The sequence below is a fragment of the Lepidochelys kempii genome, chromosome 3 (assembly GCF_965140285.1).
Source record: "Lepidochelys kempii isolate rLepKem1 chromosome 3, rLepKem1.hap1, whole genome shotgun sequence".
Taxonomy (NCBI): domain Eukaryota; kingdom Metazoa; phylum Chordata; order Testudines; family Cheloniidae; genus Lepidochelys; species Lepidochelys kempii.
Genome location: NC_136382.1, coordinates 163,593,062 through 163,613,899, shown reverse-complemented (window position 1 = coordinate 163,613,899; position 20,838 = coordinate 163,593,062). Strand labels below are relative to the sequence as shown.

The 20,838-nt window shown below is 41.6% G+C and overlaps 1 protein-coding gene across 1 annotated transcript in view; it reads left to right on the top strand.

Annotated features, from left to right (window-relative positions):
- TGFB2 (transforming growth factor beta 2) overlaps positions 1-20,585 on the top strand; it is a 74,290-nt gene extending 53,705 nt beyond the window's left edge. Inside the window, exons 3-7 of the mRNA XM_073338869.2 lie at positions 10,653-10,785; positions 10,902-11,012; positions 12,898-13,075; positions 14,099-14,252; positions 16,783-20,585. Coding sequence (XP_073194970.1) covers positions 10,653-10,785; positions 10,902-11,012; positions 12,898-13,075; positions 14,099-14,252; positions 16,783-16,941 — 735 coding nt within the window. The 3' untranslated portion in view covers positions 16,942-20,585. The remainder of the gene's footprint in view (positions 1-10,652; positions 10,786-10,901; positions 11,013-12,897; positions 13,076-14,098; positions 14,253-16,782) is intronic.
- The last annotated feature ends 253 nt before the right edge of the window (positions 20,586-20,838 follow it).

Sequence of the window (20,838 nt, the reverse complement as noted above, 5' to 3'; positions counted from 1 at the left end):
GGGTCAGAAGAATGACCACCATGGTATTACAGTGTCTTCTGGGCACTGACAAGAGTGTGGAGGTCCCTTGGCAAAAGGAGCTGACACTTTGCTCTGATTACTATTCATACAGGACTCCTTTGCCACTCTACAGAGAAAGGGCTTCTGCCACACAGCTCTGTCTTGGGAGCTAGAATAATTTGTAAAAAGGGACCCAGGCATGAGCAAAAATAAGGGAAGAGTGAAGCAGAGCACAGGGACCCCTTCTCTGCTAAAAGAAGAGAGAAAGGTACCCCCTTCTTTCGCTGGTGTGCAGGAACACAGATCCCCTTCTCCCATGAAATAAGAACTCCCTAGGCAGGGAAATCTGAAGAAGTTGCAGTGGAAAGAGCTGGTGCCTGGCAGGAAGAGTTGAAAGAAAACTGGAGTGGGACAGAGTAAAGGTTTGGATGGGAGGGAAGTTAATCATAAGGGGAAACTGGAGTTTAAGGAAAACAAGGCAAACCGAGAGATGGAAAGGAACAAAGAGGAGTGACTTATGGAGCCGGACAGGATCTTGGGAGATGTAGTAAGTCAAAACATTTGAAATTGGATAGTAAGTATGGTGCTAAAGTATGGAAATAAAATGTACATGAATGTGAGCTATAGATGTCAGGGGACATGACTATAGGAGGAGCAGGAAAGACCTAATTTTAGATGGGAGATGAGCACATGATCGCACAGAACTCTGAGGGTAGGGATAGGAGAGTGGAAAACCCATTCTCGCTTTGTTGGCTTTGGCTCCTAGTTGTTGGTACTTGAATAAAACATAACTTGCCTCTGGCAAGTTACTGTTAAATGGCTAGATAAATGTACAGGATTTTTTTGTTTTGCTTCATTTTGATCTGGCTTCTGAGCTATCTTAAAATCTTCTTCTAAACTGCAGGAAATTGCATTGAGTATTTCAAAATCTTCCAGAAGAAGGATTCCCGGTCATCCTTTCCTGTTTGTTGCTTACACAATGCAGAGTCTTCCCTCCTGGTTAAGTATAAAACATGCATTTGTAGAAAAGAGGTTGAGGAAAACCAGGGATGTCTCCCCAGCACCACACATTGTACCCACTCATGCATAACGTTCATTTGGCTGGCTAGGGCCTTCCTTGGAGGATAGGGATGCCTTCGGCATGGCCCATCCCATCACCACAAGATGATGCAGTGCTGTATCATCACATTTAGAGACCTGTCCATGATGACCACCTGAACTGGTGGTCAGCTTCCTTTTTGATCTGCTTTAACACTCCCCCATCCCTCCTCCATACCTTCAAAGCAGCTAGCAGGCCGATGTAGCTAGGTAGTTATTGTGCTCAGTGCAGCTGCATTGCCTGTAGATATAAACAGGATTTGGGTCTGTGTGCAATATGTTCTCTTTATTGGAAGCTTGCATGAAGAACGTGTCTGGCAAGTTCCAAGCAAATGTATCAGAGCGCTATAGATTTAAAAAACATTTTGGCAAGTACTTTGTACTTTTGGATTTTGGCAAGAACTCTGCACCTCGTGTGTTAGTTTCTAAGGACCAGATTCTGCCCTCAGTTAGAGCCTGTCCAGCACCCACTAAGTCAGTGGAAAGACCCTCGTAGACTTCAAGTGAGGTTTTGGATCAGGGCCATAGACCCCTGTAGGCCTATAATATTGCATAGGGTTGTATGGATCAGAGAGCAGATGCTGATTCTGAATATTTTGCAAAACCTGTTCCAGAAAAATCTTGAAAATTGATGCAGCAAATCTTATAGAAAATAAATGGTTGATTTCTTGTGCCGATGGTGAGAACCACTAAACAAGCAAATACATTTCGATCAGTTTTATCAGATAGTGGGGGGATCTTGTGAAATGTGCTGCAAAAGCTTTTCACAGCTAATTGACCACATGAACTTTCACACAGAATCATTAAAGAAGAGGAGAAGAGCAATCAGAGATGAAAGTGGTTTGCAATAAACATATAAATTTTTCTTGCTAGAGTGCAAGATTTTGATCCCAGTTCCTGAATTCGGCAGTAGAGTGAGGAGAAATTGAGGACTAACGTGGAGGTTGTTTTCTCAACCTTACTCCTTAGAAAGAGCTGGGTGAAGTCAAAGAGGACTGTCTGAGAATATCAGTGAAATCTGGGATCTGACAGGGAATGAGTCTCTTACTCACTAGAGCAAGTGGCACACACTTCAGAGGAACCAAAAGCTGCATATGTCAGAACTTGGAAACCTTTTCACGTATATTGTACAGGATGAGATAGCATCTGGTGACTGTTGGCATCTTACCTGGGGACACAGTGTAAACTGTAAAAGCAGTTATCCTGAGTGACTATTTACAGCCATGGTATTATGCACAGTGATCTGATCTCTCATGCTCCTCTGTTGACCAATATCAGTACATAATTTGTCATTGTTTAGGGCTGTACAGTACAAGGGATAAATATTTGAAAGAAGGTTATTTACATTATTGACAAAAGACCATATAGTAAAGGATATTGACTGATGAGTAAGGGAAGAATTAGTGAGTCTGCCGAGATGCTGTCATACAAAACAGTCTGAGATGTCTGAAGCAGCAGAGGAGAGGATGAAAGGATGGAATTTATAAGTGAGCCAACAGTATTTGGAAGGAGGAGATCAGGAGAGGGGAAACAGATTATTGACAGGTTTTTTCAAGAGAATACCCTCATTGCTAGTTCAAAAAAGAGCTAAAACCCATCTTAATTGATTATAGTTGCAACCCTATTTAAGGTGTTAACATAGCAGACAAGATAGTTATTTTAAGGTTGCCATTTGATTTTTGTGTTTTGAAAATTGTTCAGCAATTTTTTTAAAGGAAGAGTAAATTCCCCAAAATTTTTCCTAATACTTAGTGACTGTAATACCCAGCCCCAGGTATAAAATACCCTCATTATTGTTAAAGCTTGGCCTTTGATGTGTGACCAGAGTTTTCTAGGCTTTAATTGATGTACAAAAGCACAGTATCAGTCTGCATTTGCATATAGTCATTGCTAAACCGCAGTTGGGTTTTTTGTTTGTTTTTTTTAAGGAGGTGATGGATTAGCCAAAATTACCTAGTAATAAATTACAAGGTTCCTGGAACACTTGTTTATAGTTTTTTCTGTTCTTTCATTTTTTTAATGTAGTAGCTGAGTACCAGCAGCTGTTGGCCAAGCCACCATACCTGGATTACACTATAGACCAGATTCTGGAAGCCCTTATGCCTCTGGATAACTATGCAGTTGAATAGTCCAACTGAATTTAATAGGGTTATCTATGTATGTACAGTTATTCAGGTGAGTGAGTGTTTGCAGGATCAGGTTCTAGTTTGCAGCTGAACTATATTTACTCTAAGAAAGTTGCTTTGGAGTTCTAGTTATTTGAAGAGAATTTCTAATTATTTGAAGAGAGTTTCTAGTTATTTGAAGAGAGGTTCCATCTGTCTCTCTGTGGGATTCTTACTTTTGTCTGTGTGTGGGGAAGGGAATATGCTGTTTTATTATTTTGTTATTGTTTTAGAAGTTATTCATTCATCCCCTGTTTTCGCCACTTGTTGTGTGAAAAGGCCAATGAAAAGATTAAAACAGCATTTCTGTATTTGCACTGTTTAAAAAGTTAGACATTCAGATCCTCAGCTGGTGGAAATCAGCATAACTCCACTGAAGTGAAACAGAGCCACACTGCTTTACCCCATCTTAAGATCTGGTCTATCTTGAAAAAAGAGCTGTGTTTCTACTAGTTTCAGAAACTCTCCATTATTATTTATTATTGTATAAATAGCAGTGTAAATGTACACAGTGCTTTACAAAACACAGAATAAGACAATCCTTGTCTTCAGTTTTTACACTGGCAGCTGATATGTTTTGCCTAGTTATTGACTGAAAAAATGCAGTACTTTCTTGGGAGTGAGTAGACTCATACATGCACTAAGCAGGTTTATCTTCCAAGATTTTAATGATTTCAGCTAATTGTCTTGTTCTCCTAGTTTTTTTTTTTAAATGTCTTTTTAAAAGCTAAGGCACTGTAGTGTCTATTAAAAACAAAGCGGAACGAGTGGCAACAGCAACTGAGACTACATCCTGTACTAGAAATGCATTTGTAGTTTCCTCTAACATCTACCTGTGATGAAATTTGAACCCTCTTCATCATTGAATATAGTGACCCTACTCTTCGTAATTCCAGTCTCAGAAAAGCCTACTGTCTTCACAATGGATGGGGAGATGCCTACATATGTCCCTCCTTGCTAAGCAGTGAATGCACCCCTTTGAGCTTCAGGGTTAATTCATAACTGTTCAAACTTTATAGTGAGTCCCTTTATAGAATTAGTAAAGAGCAGCATGTTTGGTGAGAGCAAGAACAGAATGGGGAATGGCAGAGAGAGGGGTTTTTGGTCCTTATGCTACCACCACTATAAAATTTCAGCATAAGATATAATACTTTGGGGTCTTGTAGGCAATAAGCAGCATAATTGTGAATGCCCCATTTGTTTACAGTGCCTTGGGTGTATTCTGCAAAGATGCCCTACTGTAATCTGCAAAGGAGGAGATGGTATGATGAGATAACATGATTTTGGCAATTAATTGATCTTTAACTATTCATGGTAAATAGGCCCACTGGCCTGTGATGGGATGTTAGATGGGGTGGGATCTGAGTTACTACAGAGAATTCTTTCCTGGGTATCTGGCTGGTGAATCTTGCCCACATGCTCAGGGTTCAGCTGATCGCCATATTTGGAATCGGGAAGGAATTTTCCTCCAGGGAAGATTGGAAGAGGCCCTGGGGGTTTTTCGCCTTCCTCTGTAGCATGGGGCACGGGTCACTTGCTGGAGGATTCTGTGCACCTTGAAGTCTTTAAACCACGATTGGAGGACTTCAACAGCTCAGATATAGGTTAGAGGTTTGTTACAGGAGTGGGTGGGTGAGATTCTGTGGCCTGCACTGTGCAGGAGGTCAGACTAGATGATCATAATGGTCCCTTCTGATCTTAATAGCTATGAGTTTATGAGACTGTGGAACCCTTTTTTGCATCCATGAGGATTTATTCCTGTGAGTAGCCCCTTTGAAATCCCTGTGACTAGTCCTGCGAGTGCTCATCAGTGTGAGTTAGGGTTCATTAAACATTTGCAGGTAGACGAGGTCTTACGCATGTTTCTGTCTACACTGCTTCATTAGCTTCTCCAAATGAACTACAGTGTGTGTGTTTCTTTCACAGGGTACATGATAGTACATGATCATACCTGATATAAAGCATAGGCAACAGGGCAAGAGACACCTGGGAGTTTTGTTAAGGTGCCTTCAATTTATGAGTCTGTAAAAAGAAACTTGGTCCAGAATATTTAGCAGTGCCATTTTTTTTAGCAGTGCCATAGAAAACGAGCCCGTGAAGGAATGGCCCAAGTCTGGGAACCTCTGGTCTAGAATAATCCCATCCCTTAAGGATAAATACATTACAGATTACAAGGCGCTCGGATACAACAGTAATGGGGATCTTGGCGAGATTAACGAAGACATTTCTCCCAGCCATTGCCTTTACAGAGGGGTACCGTACGCAATAGGAGAGCAGGGAAAAAACAAGAAATTGCTCTCAGACGTCAAAGCATTACTGCCAAATAAAAGTGATACTATGTGTAATTATCCAGAACTTTACTGGATACAGTCCTCTTACCTGGGTAATCTTTTCATCACGTGACCATATGCACTTGCATGCTGTATTACTGTGCAGTAACCCTTTTTAAAATTATGATTGTGCGAGCCCACGTGGAAGCTAGACCACAAAAGCACTTTAAACACACACAAGATCATTCACACATTTATCTTTATAAGCTGCAGGTATTTCACACAACTTTCACTCACCTTTTGCCTAGCTGGGGCCTGATTTTCAAAGGCGGCTTCGCTCATACACCGCTAAAGCCGTGTGTACACAGACCGGTGCATGGATGCTTTTGAACATTGGCGCTGACCCCTGTGTGCATATATCGCCGGTACATGTGCGCGATGGGGTTTGGTACATGTAAATTCTGCCCCCTAAGCCTGCACGTGGTTGAATCTGTCACCTTCACACGCAGGTGATATTGCACAAAAAGCCAGGTTGGGATCCAAATGAAGATCAGACTCTTTGTAGCTGGTCAAAGGGAGGGATTAGAGGAGATTCTAGAGGGACATGTGAAGTGATTGATTTATCCAGTGGGGATTTTACCTTAGTGCCCCTCTCCGCACCTCCAGAGTCATTGATGTCTTTCCTTTCTTACTCCACTATTTTCTTCTATCCTCCATTCGTATGTGGAAGTACATGGTGCTTTGCAGATAATTTAAACAGGCAGGGTCCCTGCCCCAAAGACTCCATAGTCTAACTCAGGGGTGGGTAAACTACAGCCCGTGGGCCAGATCCGGCCCCTCGGGGCTTTGGACCCCTCGCCGCGCCACTCTGGGAATAGGCCACGTCCCTGCAGCCCCTGGGGGTGGGGCAGCAGAGAGCTCCGCATACTGCTCTTGCCTGTGGGTACGTCTCCCAAAGCTCCCATTGGCCAGGAACGGGTTACCGTGGCCAATGGGCGCTTTGGGGGAGGTACCCACAGGCGAGGGGAACATGTGGAGCCCTTTGCACTCCCCCCCACCCCCCCGGGGCCGCGCAGGGATGTTGTGCCAGCTGCTTCCCGGAGTGGCGGGGCCAAGGCAGGCAGGCAGGGATCCTGTCCTGGCCCCGGTGCTTGCTGCTGCCGCCCCGGAGCCACTCTAGGTAAGCGGTGCCAGGCCAGAGCCTGAACCCCTCCTGCACCCCCACCCCCCAACTCCTTGCCCTGAGCCCCTTGCCGCATCCCGCACTCCTCCGCACCCCAACCCCCTGCCCGAGCCCCCTCCTGCACCCCACACCTAGCCTGCACCCCTGACCTGAGCCCCGTCCTGCACTCCACACCCCTCCTGCACCCTAACCCCCTTCTGTGAGCCCCCTCATGCCCTCCTCTGCCCCAACCCCTTGCCCTGAGCCCCTTCCTGCACACCACACCCCCTCCCGCACTCTGCCCCTGCACCCCAACCCCCTTCCCGAGCCCTGCAAGCAATTTCCCCACCCAGATGTGGCCCTCAGGCCCAAAAGTTTGCCCACCCCTGATCTAACTCATGCACATGAAAGTCACAAGACAATATTTCAGGTCAGAGAAGGTGCTGAAACATTGTCAGAGGGGAGAGCGGCATAAAAAGAAAAGCTTCCCAAAAGGAATGGGCTTTAAAGAGTATGTGATAGAGATGGCAGGTCCTAGTGTATGGGAAGTGGAAAGGTTGTTGCCATTGTGGGGTATGACCAGAAATAAAGTGCACAGCAAAAAGTATGAGAGAAGGACAACAGGGTAAGATAGGAGAGAGGATGTGGAGTGTTATAATCTCTGTTCATTTATAGAACACCTTTTTCCTGTAAGGATTCCCAAGCACTATCTAGAAAGAGGAGTCACTTTGTCTCCTACTGGGTGGCTGCTTCACAGTGCACAACAATACTATGCTGCAGTGTAGGAAAGGAAGTGAAGAATACTTTATCTGACTGAAAGTGCAGGAGGAATTTTGGTCAGTAGATTGTAACGATCCATACTGGTATTTGGCTGGCACAGTGGGGCTAGTGTGCCCTTACCCCTGGGGGAAAAATGTCATGGGGTCTTTCTTGATCAGCAGCAGTCAGGGCACTGATTTTATGTATCTTCCTAACACCATATGGGGGTGCTGATTCAACCTAGAGGGAAGACAGAAACACTCCTGCTGATTCACCAATATCACTTAAAGCAGCACCCATAGTGCTTGGAGGCCTCCCATCCAAGTACTGCTCAAGTCTGACTGCTTAACTAGCAATACTGATAACATAGGTTAGCTGAGCACTGCTTAGCTTGCGAATTAATAACCCGGCCTGAGGTGCCATAGCTTTCTGCTCTTCCTGCAGATGCTGTGAATGGAAGGAGGAGATAAGTCTCCCGATCCAATAATGTAATGATGATCACGTAACCTTCACACTGAATTATTCCCATTCTACTGTTTCTACACATTTCTCATAATACTTTCAGTTCTGATAGCAAGACTGGCTTTCAATGCACTACCGTATGTGCAGGGTGAGTGAAATACGCTCTGTCTCTCATGCCTGGTGAATACAGATAGTGTTCCACTTGCCAGCAGGCTGTCATGGGGGAGAGGGGAAGAAAGGGGGTAGGAAGACATGCTCTTTGGGGACTGGTTCCCTCCCTTGGCCAGTCCCCTCTACTCTCTCAGGGCCCACCTGAAGATTCTTAACTTGTCTCAGGCCAACCATATCAAATCTACTTGCATTAGCAAATGGCTTTTTGCACGTTTTGCACTTTAGAGACATATCATGATATGAAGAGTCAAACCTGCTGTGAGGTGTGACTGCACAGAAGGGCGGAGATGAGCAGAAGTGCTGGGTCCTCTTCAGCTCTCTCCTGAGAAGCATGCGTCCATCCATCCATCCATGCAGCATGGCCGCTGTGTTGTCTTCTTAGGAACACTTGAAGTGACCCAATATAATTCCAAGGGAACCCAAAGTTATATCTGTGCTGCCATTGGATTTTCGCAGCTGTAAATACTGATTCCCTCAGCCCCCTCAGGCACAGGTGAGGAATGGGAACCTTTTTGCTGCCTTCATTCGCTTGCTGTAGAGTTTTGTGAACACTTAGTTTGAAGAATGCATTGTGAAAAAATTGGCTCCAGTTCTGAAAGGTGCCGAATGCCCGCAGTGCCCACTGAAGGAGTTCACCCATTTCTGGGAGGGACTCAGCAGCTTGTAGGATTGGACCAATAGCATCTTGTGTACCCCTTCTCTCCCAGTCCTGCAGTAGGAGTCTGTGGGAGGAAGAAAGGCTCCTTCCTTGGAGTAAGAACTTACCATTCTGTTGTTCTTGTCAAGAGACAAATCCAGGGCTGCTTTCTGAGAGGAGAGATCCAAATACAATTCTCTGATCCGTGGCATGCAGAGGCTCCAACGAAGTCAGTGGAGAAATACTGCATCTGGGGCAGTATCTGAGACTAGACTAATTCCCTTTGTTTCATGATGAAAAACCTATTTCAATCACATGGCCTATTTTCGTTCCTGTTGTCCATGATATTTTCAGGTGAATTTTACCATCTCATTTGCTGATTATGTACCAACAAAATGCTGACTTGGGTTGAGAACACAGGATGGAAAAATGAACATGTCTGTCTATCATTCATTTTAGAGATGGATTCAGACTGTGGGGAAAAAAACCATGAACTGGCATACCAATGGGTGCAAACTGATGTTATCATTAGGTCTTGATTAAAATGTACTTAACATGGCATGACGTTCCAGCTTCCTGAATAAAAAAAAAAGAAAAGCATCAGTGTAGTAATGGCGGGGAACTGGGCAGTTCACAGACGCCATAAGTCCAAGTTTTTCTTCCTAGATATGGAAGGAATCTGTGATTGCATGCAGTGCGGTGATTGCTTAGTTGTTTGGAAATAAGGGGAAGAATTTGTTGCACTTGAGAATCTGGAAAGGTGCTGCAGTATCTTATAGAGGTAGAAATAGGGTTTTGCTAATGAAGTGTGTGCTCAGTACTAGGTTGTGATAAACCTGTTGGCATAAAATACAAACTAAGTTGGAATGAAAATTTGGGTTAAAAAAAGCATCCTAAACAATACAAAATAAATAGAATAAAAGGCTATATTCAACTAGGATTTACACTGCTTTATTTTGCTGTATCCTCTACAAACAACTGCGTAAGCTACATCTTCTTGCAGTTGTCTGTAATACAATGAGCATTCATGTGGCCAGTAACCCTGAGTCAGAGTAGTATTAGACATTAGTAGCTCTAACAAGGTAATACTTATGTTCAGATGAACTGTTCTTAAACAATATAACAGTATCATCAATGTACAAAGCACAAACAGGCTTTCTTTTAGCCTGTGGTGTGCATGTGTTAATTTACCCAACATATATATTATGGCTAATGTTGGACTAGCCTCACGAACTTGAATGTTGGAGTTTATTCCCATTGCTCCACCACTTCTGCAGCATTGTAGTGCAGGGCAGCATTTTGTTGCTGTCATTTCTCCAGATTTCCCTTGGAGAACTACATGGAAGACAGTGCTTTTGTTTCAGGATATAAGCTGATTACTTAAGTGGTTACTCTATGTCTACCCAGGAAAATACTTTGTAAGTCTAGGTGCAAATATGGGGATTCCTCACCCCTTTTTGAAGCATCAGGTATATTAGAGGTAAGATATATTGCACTAGGGAGAGTTATGAACTGCAACTTGGCAACTCCAGTGTCCCTATGACTGCACAGAACTATAGAGTAACTGGCGGTGGACTATATGCACTACTGGTTCTGGAACAGAATAATAGATGGAAAAGACTTAATTTGCCAGTATCTTTCATGTCACTTTTACCACAATATGCAGATGACTTAATCCCTGATCTTGTGCTCTCTGAAGTCAACAGCAAGTCTCCCATTGATCGAGCCTTATCCTGCATCACGGCTTAGTATGCATTTTTGTGTCAAAATGCCTGAATGTCTATCTACCGTGTGTATGTGTAGATTTCTGTAACATTATTTATTAGCATACCACTCTGTTATTAGAAGCTCTTATAGAGTGTCCATTTTGATAAGTCTGAAAAACTGTAATCTACAGACAGTCTTGACTTGTTCACTGTTTCTTTCAGGTTGTTAAATCCAAAGAACTACCTTCACCAGGACAGCGCTACATTGATAGCAAGGTAGTTAAAACAAGAGCTGAAGGGGAATGGCTGTCTTTTGATGTCACTGAAGCTGTACACGAATGGCTCCATCACAAAGGTGATGAGTAGTGCTCTTCTCTCTTGCCTTCCCACCCCAACTCCTCCTCCATAACCTGAATTATTTCAGGGTCACTGCAAATGTAAAAATGATCCCCCCACTTTCATGTTTTGCAGAGAGGAACTTTGGATTTAAGATAAGTTTACATTGTCCATGCTGCACCTTCGTGCCTTCAAATAATTATATTATCCCAAATAAAAGTGAAGAGCTAGAAGCAAGATTTGCAGGTAACAAAACAACAACAAAAAACGGGGTGGGGGGGGAGGTAGGGGTGTACGAAGGGCAGTGATGTTTGCTGATTAAAAGATAGAAATAACAAACTTTATATGGTCTCTTTAAAATATAAAATACAACTGATTTGGGGGCCTGAGGATGATGAACTAGAGAGCTGTGACTCTTTGTTGGGGGGTGGGAGTGAATGGGATGATTGAGGACACATGGGTAAAGCCATGTCAACACTATAAAATGTAACTGTTCCACAACTGAATCAAGGAGATTGCACTGCCATAAGCACAAATGGTTCAGTGCATCCACGCTAGCCTGTTCCAAACCAGTTTAGCTTCAATGCCCTATCAGTATCTATCTCACAATTCAAGGCACAGCTCCCAAAACAGTGGATTCTGGGAGATTTTGAAGTCACCAGTGCACTGGTGCACATAACTGAGCCGACACAATATTTCAGTCTGAACTATTTTATTGCTGTCCACGCTGGCACTAAAATGGTGCAGAGCCACAATAGTGCAGACTAAACCATCGATTAGCACTGGTGTAGGCAGGTCTAATCCAGACAGTGTTTAGAGCACATGCAAACTGTTTGCAGCACTTTTGTCTGTGAACAGGATGTGTTTTACAAGTGTGCAAGAGGGACTAAGCAGTTCTTAACATGGTAAATTTCTCTAGTATAGACAAGGCAGTAGTCAGGTGTTTTGCTTTCCATTTCCCCAAACAAATGAGTAATGTCATTTTGAATTTGGAGGGCAGAAGAGCCATTCACATAACACGAAGAATGTCCTGGTGCCAGACACTGTTTGGCCGATCACAAGATACCATTTTTGGAAGGGTAATTGTTTTGCGGCTGATGTAAAATCATATCAGGCCCCGCTGTTAGTGAGTACCTGCAAATGGACTCCCAAATCTTTGGGGGATGCTAATGGCTCCAGTTGCACCTGGGTGTTTTCACTTGGTTATATCTCTGCTGTAACATTTCAATATGCATTAACTCTTAACTGTAGCATAGATCATTTGGGGAAGAACTATACAGTATGTGCCAAATTTGTATACATGACCTACAATGTTGTATCTGTTGAAGTCCTTTGTCCTACTGAATAAGACTAGTAGTGATCTAAGATCATTGTCAATGGCTTCCAAAAAATTTAATTAATCCCAATATCAGTGATCTCTAGTTCCAGTAAAATTATTTTAAAGTCCCCACTGCCATGTATGTACCAGATTAAGGGGCTGGAAGGATTGATTTATGAAGAAAGATTAGCAGGACAAAATAATATGTACTGGTTAGTAATATGGAAGATTGGAGAACAGTGTACAAGCATTTGAAAGATGTAGATATGAAGAAGGAAGAGGAATTGCTCAGATGGCATAATGGGGTAAAATAGGAATAATGAAATGAAATTAAGCAAAGAAAAGTATAGGTGAAATGTCAAGAGATGATCTAATGATGCTTTCTGGCCTTAAAAGCTATAAATCTGAAAAAAGTGAGATTCCATTGGATTGGTCTCTCACACAAAGTGGCAAATGCGGGTCATTTAAAACTAGCATAGACTAGTAGACTAGAAACTGGACTTTCCCACATGGATAGGTGATCCAATCAGTCTATTTCATCATTAATTTTGATAGATCTATTAATTGCCTTCAAAAAGCCATTTAGATAGACTAAAATTGGGGGAAGGCCAATATGTCAAACATGAGGGTATATGATGCTATATATACCTTAATGCAGAGATCTCAGGTTGTGATTCCCTGCCCCCATGACACACCTAGCTGATGTCCTCACCACCGGTTTTCTAAGAGACAGATTTTTTTTAAAGAGATGGTTTATATAATTTGTGAAGAAAAAGCAACACAATGTTTATCACCAAAATGTATTTTTTGAAGGTATTGATGACTCCTACATATATTCCAGTGGTGATGGGAAAGCTTTCAGGTCCAGTAGGAAAAAATACAGTGGGAAGACCCCACATCTTCTGCTAATGTTATTACCCTCCTACAGACTTGAGTCGCAACAGCCCAGTCGGCGGAAGAAGCGTGCTTTAGATGCTGCCTATTGTTTTAGGTAAGTATATGTATAAAGTCAGTTTACTTATATTTACTCCTACATGCCTAAAGGTGTAACTTGGGTTGTTTCTAACATGATCTGATAAATTTCTTTTTATTGAGTGTTAACATAGAACTCTCAGACAAGTTAGGTCAGTCTGTAGTAAAACCGACATGTTCATATGGGATCTGAACCTAACAGGAGATGATCACCTGCAATTCCCATAGAAGTTAATGAGACTTGAGAGTGCTCATGACCTTTAGAAAACAGGAAATCAAGATCCACCAGTACTAGTCCCCAACCACACCAGTCATGTAATCACGGGAAATAGTTCATATGAGGACGCTGACCTCCTCAGAGGAAGTTCACCCTGGCAGAGTCTGTACCTGTACGAGCTGGGGGAAACAGTCCTTCCTAACTTAAATCTGGCAAACAGTTGTATATGTGAGCAAAAATAATTGTGGCTACGCATTGCATTCCAGTATACTCTGAGCTACTATTGGTTTCTAAGTAATTGTTTCTTTTTCTTCTTGAATCCCAGGAGTGTAGCTTCTGCCAGTATGCCATGGTTTAAAGAATTACAGCTGAGTCACATAATTCCATAGGGGTTGGTCAGTCGCCCTGCATGTTTCCCCATTGCAGAGCCACAAAATCTTAAGTCTCCCAGGCACTGTTGTTTCCACACAGGAGACAACTATAGATTAGTTTTTCAAATATATGCCTCTGCTTCAACATTGGTAGACTAGTGACTGATTAGTGCTTCCCCTGTACATGGGATAACCTGTCAAACTGTATCTTAACATCAGGAGTGAGGCATCTATGGGTCTAACTTCAGTGAGACCGCAGATTTGGTCCTTAGTACTTGGAATTGAAATCATTGCTTGGGCACTGTATGGAATCTTACAGTGTGAATTAGTATGAGAGTCAGGGTTGAGCTCACCTGTAAAGCATTATGCAGAAAGCAATTAAATGGATTCACCCCCCCCCACACACACACATTGTGGTTCTGACCAATGCATTTGTCTGTATTTTTATTTCCAGAAATGTGCAGGATAATTGTTGCCTGCGTCAACTTTATATTGACTTCAAGAGGGATCTTGGCTGGAAATGGATTCATGAACCTAAAGGGTATCATGCTAATTTTTGTGCAGGAGCCTGTCCATATTTATGGAGCTCAGATACTCAGCACAGCAGAGTAAGTCCTAGCTTTTGAGAACTTTGATTCATGTGACTTGTATTAGAACATCTATGTAAAAATCTTGGGTTGAATTATATCATCCTTGCCCCCAAATGCCAAAAGCTTTCATAGTGCAAAACATGTATTATTTTAATGATTTTCTTAGGGTGAATTTCAGCCCTGTAGAGGGGACCAGTACAAGGCCTCCATTTAGAGATTAAGTGGGACTTATGTGACCTTTTGCTGGCCCTCTGCAAAAGGAGTGAATTTCATCTTAATAATGAGCCCATCACTGTGACATACGGATACATCACACATGTTATAAACATCAAGGAGAGAGTGCCTGAGTTTCACCACTGGCCCAGCTGAGAAGTTGGGCCTTGCCTTGCTGTCTCTGGAGGTTAACATGTTCTAGTTTTGCTAGACTACCTGAGAAAATGGAGCTCCCACTAAGGATTCCCTTTCTTCCACCTACAAAGTTGCAAAAGCATGGTATCCGCATGGGGAAGCGTTCGCTGCCACTGGTTGGACCTTAGCTATTGTTTGGATAACTGGAGGGATTTGGTTACCACTGTTGATCTGCCACCTTTCACAAGTTTCCTAAAAACTGAATAGATGTGATTTATTCCCTAGCTTTTGGTCTACTGTTAAGATTCAGTAAATGTGAAAAGTTAAACTTGTCTCCAGATGAGTGACTCTTCAGCATTGTGCCATGGAATCTGCAGCTGGATTCAAACCAAGAATGATGGCTCCCATTCCTCAAGCCTTCTTTAAAATATGAGATTAGCATTAGCAAGCAATTGGATTTCAGTACACTGAACAGTAATCTTGTTTTCTCTAGTATGAGAAAATCTTATAGTCCAGGCCTGTGTTGATATTGAATATAAACAATGCACTGCATATAAACAATTCACTGCATATACGTGGCTGGCTGGCTGCATCAGTGTAGTCCAGTGGGGTCAGCAGGCTCAGATGCAAGAGAGAAGTCTAAATTCCCTCTGATACACAGCAGTAGTATGCAAAGTTTGGAGCAGCACTTGTTTTTTAAGGAAGAATAACTGTCATGGTCACAAATATGTGGTTTGGACAGGTACCCAACAAGGCAGAGGTTGCTTAATAAAGTAGTTAGTGTTGCTGCACTGAACGGGACTTCTGTCTCAGCTGCGAACCCTGTGCTGAAGCTCTGGGGAAAGGTCACTTAGTGTTTAACTAACACATTAATGGCATCCTCGGAAATACCTGTGTATCATGAGTGGGTAACCTACATACTTCCCTTAGAGAAAACCATTCTGCATGTGCATCTCCTATGGCATGAAAGCGGCTAACTTGGCCGTAGTTGGTTCCAGGCAAGAGTTTTGCGATCAAAGTCACAGTTAATCCATAGCAGCAATAATGGACATAGCAGCATGGGAGAAAAACCAAGCGATGCCTAACTCAATGAAGGGTTCACTTTTCCCTTTGATGCACTTGCAAAACCAACATCAGTTAACAGTCAACTAAAATCTGAAAGCATAAATATGGCTCTTTCAGTGCCTACCCCGTTAACAGAATGTAATGTACATCTAATACATCTGGATTTAAAGGGCTGAATTTCCAAGGTAGTCGCCTTAGAAAAATACCCATAAGTCCATTGTGCCCTCGAGCCCCCATATCTGTGCACAAATCAGGTCAATGTATGTGCAAATAAAATAGTTTTAAAAGAATTTCCTCTCTTACTCACCTGCCAAGACCTAAGTTTAGTGTTGTGCCTTTCTCCTCCAGCAATTGATTACTGTGTATCACTGTCACTTTAAAACATTGTAGAGCGTGAACTCAGCTCAGTTCTTGGCAGATAAAAAACCTTTCCGTTCAACTCTGACTAAGCTTATTTACCATTAATGGAAGTTTTGCACACACATTATGATTTACTTATATCATTTTTTTGCCTAGTGTTTTGCAGCCAAGTAAGAGGACAAGGCCTCTGTCCCAAAAAGCTAACAATCTAAATAAACGGGACAGCACCTCAAGGGTATAAGAGAGCCTCAAAGCAAAAGAATGCTGAACATCAGCACCAAATGTGTTATTTGTGAAGCCTGCAGTCACACACAGTGTTGTACAGTGAATTATCTGTGCCAGAAGCCATACATACCCCTGATGGTTTACAAGCTGGCACAACACAGTACAAAACTGAACAGAGTTTGGAATGATATTTCTAGATGGAAAGTGCTATGGAACAGGTTTTTAGAAGTCTGTTGTAGCAGGAAAGGCTGTCTTGCTGTATACTGGCATCTGTTGATGATAGGCACAGGGTGAGTGATGTAGAAGGCATGAAGTTGTATTTGGCAAGGAAGACAAATGGGATGAGATGTATTGTTAAAGTGTAAAGTGTGACCAGGGCTATAGGCCTAATCCAAAGAGTATAGAAGTCAATGGGAGCCTTTCCACTGACTTCACTGGACTTTGGCTCAAAGTCTATAGGAGCAAGTGATGCTAGAGATGGAGATAGGCATTGATTTGTGGACACAGTGATAAATGTTTTCATCCCAGTTTTTTTTCTTTCTTCTTCAAGGTACTCAGTTTGTATAACACCATAAATCCAGAAGCATCTGCCTCTCCGTGCTGCGTGTCCCAGGATTTAGAACCCCTCACCATCCTGTACTACATTGGCAAAACACCCAAAATTGAACAACTTTCCAACATGATTGTAAAATCTTGCAAATGCAGCTAAAGATATCCCTGAAACAGCAATAAACAAATATGTAAAAATAACCAAGGAAGAAAGAAAAAGAGATTAAGAAAGAAAAAAGAAAATCTAAGTTCATCAGTGTTAAAAAATACAAAAATAATAAAAAAAAAACCTAAAAAGAAGAAGAAAAGCGGTACTAGTCCGAACTGTTTGAAAGTTTGTGTGTTTTGTTTTTTTTAAAACTGGCATCTGAAACAAAACATTGAAGGCCTTTATCCTACACTTCTCCTACTCAGTTAGTGAGATAGACAAGAAGCAAACAAAAAACAAAAACAACAACAAAAACAAAAACAAAAAGAACCACACCTTTTAAAAAATAAACACTGGAAGAATGTGTTAGTGTTACTATGTGAAAGGAAAAAACAGGAAAATCCCATTAAGTGGAGTTGCTGTATCTGTCCCATGCCTTACTTGATCTCTCTGTATTGTTATGCGATAGACATCCTACCCATTCTTTTTAGTTTTAGTGTTAACAGTGCATTATTTATTTGTATGTAAAAACTATCACATGAACATTTCTTCGCCATTGGAAAAAAAGAAACAAATGTGGACAAAGTGGAGACCAAATAAACTGCCAGAAATATGTTGAATGCTTAGGGGAACTCAAGCTCAAACGATCCTGAAAATAATGGTTAGTTTAGTTCAATTAAAACAGAAGTCAGTTATTACATTATTGAGAAAATCTGCCTTAAAAATGCCTTATTTTACATGCCAGCAGCCTAGGGAGGCTTCTTTTAAAGTCTCAAACCCTTGTTTTAAATACTGAAAAACTTACTAATAAAGGACGCTCTGTTTCAGTCTCAAAGACAAGTCTATAAGATTTTTTTTTTTTACTGTAAATGATTAAAATGTCAGTTTAGTAAACCAGTGAAATATTTAACATGTACTGGTCTAATCTTCAGACCTTAATATGTTGCTGTATAGCTATGCTATGGGATGTTTTGTTCTTTTGGTATATGTAACCATACCTATAGTATTACAATAGGTGGGTAGTAAAAGCCAGCTTAATTGGAAACATATCTGTAGATCTCTATTGTAAACTATTAAAAAAATTAAGTACTTTATGTGTAATGTGTAAATTTTCACCATATTTTTGTATTTTGTAATACTGTCAACTCTCATGAGTTTGAATTTGAATTTGGGGCTCTTTTTGATCACTCAGTCATGTGTTTCCCTCTAGCTGGCCAGTATGAGTAGAGTCCCTATATTTTGACTTGCACTACAAATACATGTTTTATAATAATTTGCTATACATATGCTTTGTATATTGTTCATCATTATGACATAAGCTACCTGACTCCATTTGTTTTTTGTTTTACAAAAAGGATGGATTAAAATGGTCTCCTCCTCCCCTCCCCCACATCCTAGTTCATCCACGTTTGTAGCAGTGAATCGCAACGCGACTTAGCGTTTTAAACCCAGTTTTGTTTCGTTTTCTCGGCTAAAGACAGTCAAACGGATGGATAAAAGAGCAAGATTTTCAAGAAAAGATTTTACAGCCTAAGTGATATGAGGCTAGGGCCCAGTCCTACAAACCCTTACACACAGTGAAATTCACTACTGTGCAGAGGGCCAAGACAAAGCACATGTATCACTGAAGCCCTAAAAACAAGGCTTGAGTGGGACTTAATCACTTTAGAGGCCTTGTGTTGGCCTTTGTCACAGCAATGATTTTTCACCTGCAGTTAGTCTATGGGAGTGATCCTTCTCCCACAGAGGTCAGCAGAAGTTTTGCCACTGACTTCTGTGGCAGCAGATGAGGCCTAGTGAGAGTGTTTGCATGTGGAAGGATTTGGAGGATCGGGCTCTGTGTCTTTGTTTAATCTTTTTTTTTCTTCAGATAACACCTTTTCTTTTTCCTCTTTCTAAAAAAAAGGAACATAAGTCTTCTAGGAAACTCCTTTGGGCCCTAACAATCTGCAGAGTACTCTAGAGAGAGTAAAAAAAGATCTACATCGTACACGTTGTTTAAAAAAAAATGAATAGCAACAGATCCCTAACCTAGAACCAAGAGGTGTAAAAACATGAAAAGGAACAGTTCAATTGATTTTACATTATAAATTGTTCTGAATGGCAAAGCTTGAAGACTGTGCAAGGAAATATGACAACTGGATGTAAAGGGCACATTCCCTCAAATACAATACAGGAACAGGACCTAGGGTGAGATCCTGGCTCCATTTAAGTTAATGGGAGTTTTGCCATTGACTGAAATGGGGTTGAGATTTTACCCCTGAAGCTTTAAAACAAAACATTAGGGGCCTGATCCTCCACTGTATTAACTTGAATTTAGGATAGTGTAACTCCATTGACTTTAGCCGAGCAACACTGCTGTAAAACTGAAGTAATATAGTGGAGAATCAGGCTCAAGGTCTGGATTCTGCTCCTTTGATTTGCACAGACAGTTCCCATTAACTTCACTGGGAGCCTGCGCTCATTGCCGAGATCAAAATGTAGCCCTGTGAATAATCTGACCCTGCCTATTGTCTCAGTGCAGAGGAGGTATATGAGGGTTTGTATGTGTGTGTGGTTCTTCTCTTATTATTATTATTTATTATTTATTTAGCAAATTGAAATTAACAAATGAAGGGTCCAATCCTACAAACACTTGCAGGAGCCATGTTTACTATCCCGAAGAGACCCGTGGAAATAAACAAAACTCTTTGAGGTAGAAAGCACCGTGACTGCTGGCGTTTGCAGCATTTAGCCCTCATCTGTTTTATTAGCTTCAATATCTGAATTCTATGGGTGGGGAGGAGGGGACAAGGGTTGGACAATTTTAAAAAAACCCAACTTGCCATTCACAATTGAAATGTGGCAAAAACCTGGTATTGAAGCTTGATGATTTGAAATAGCGGAATCTGAGATGCTATTAGTGTACAACTACACTCACTATGTGCTGGATGCAGGCAAAAGTTTGGGCCAGGGAGATGGGTATGTTTTAAAAAATCTGAGAATAATGCCTTATAATTGCATTAGGTCATTTCTCCCAAATTGGATGAAGTTTTGTTTTGTATCTTTTCCTCAGAAATGCACTGATAGTATTTGAAATGTTCTATTTTACAGCTCCTAAATCTTTTCTTTTTTGGTTTATTTTTAGACATATAGTTCCCGTTAGTGAATAAGGATATTGGGCCTGATCCTACAAAGGGCAGACAGAGCTCCTTTGGGGTGAAACTCACCCCTGTGGAGAGGGAGGCCCTGGCACCATTTAAGTTCAGTGTAAAGCCTTAGAAAGAGGTGTAAGTGGAAATAAAGAGGCGCAGAGGCGCATACTATGGGGCCCCTCTGTGAGGTGCTGATCTTCTCAGCTTGCAGTGAAGATAGTGAGGAATTAAGGATACTCAGCACTGGGCAGGAGATACTCAGGACCTCACAGGATCAGACTCAAAGGGAAGGGGTGGGGCTGAGGAACACATCTCAGCACTTGGCTGGTTGGGTTAGGACAGCATTTTTTGTGTGTTTAGCAGCAATACAGTTGTATGGACAGCATGGTTTAAAAAAAAAAAAAAGGAACATAAGAACAGCTGTGTTGTATTTTGATGACCCATTACCTTGTATTTTAACACAGTGTATGTCTGTTTTTGTGGTGCTCTAGTGGTAAATAAATTATTTCAATTATATGCTTATGTCGCATTCGTATGGCAGTCTTCTTCTGACATAAGAAATCCCTCAGTTCAGTACTGTATGTCTCAGCCTAATGTGGGAAGTAATTTTTGCATACTTGCTCTTCAGATTGTATTCTGGGGCCTGAATCTAACAAAAACTGTTCTCTGTATGGATGGATCTCTTCTTTGCTCTGTTTTAGTGCAAAGATTACATAATCCATGCAGTGCTTTTTTCCCTTTCATTGCAGGATAAATACAGGCATATTGATTGACA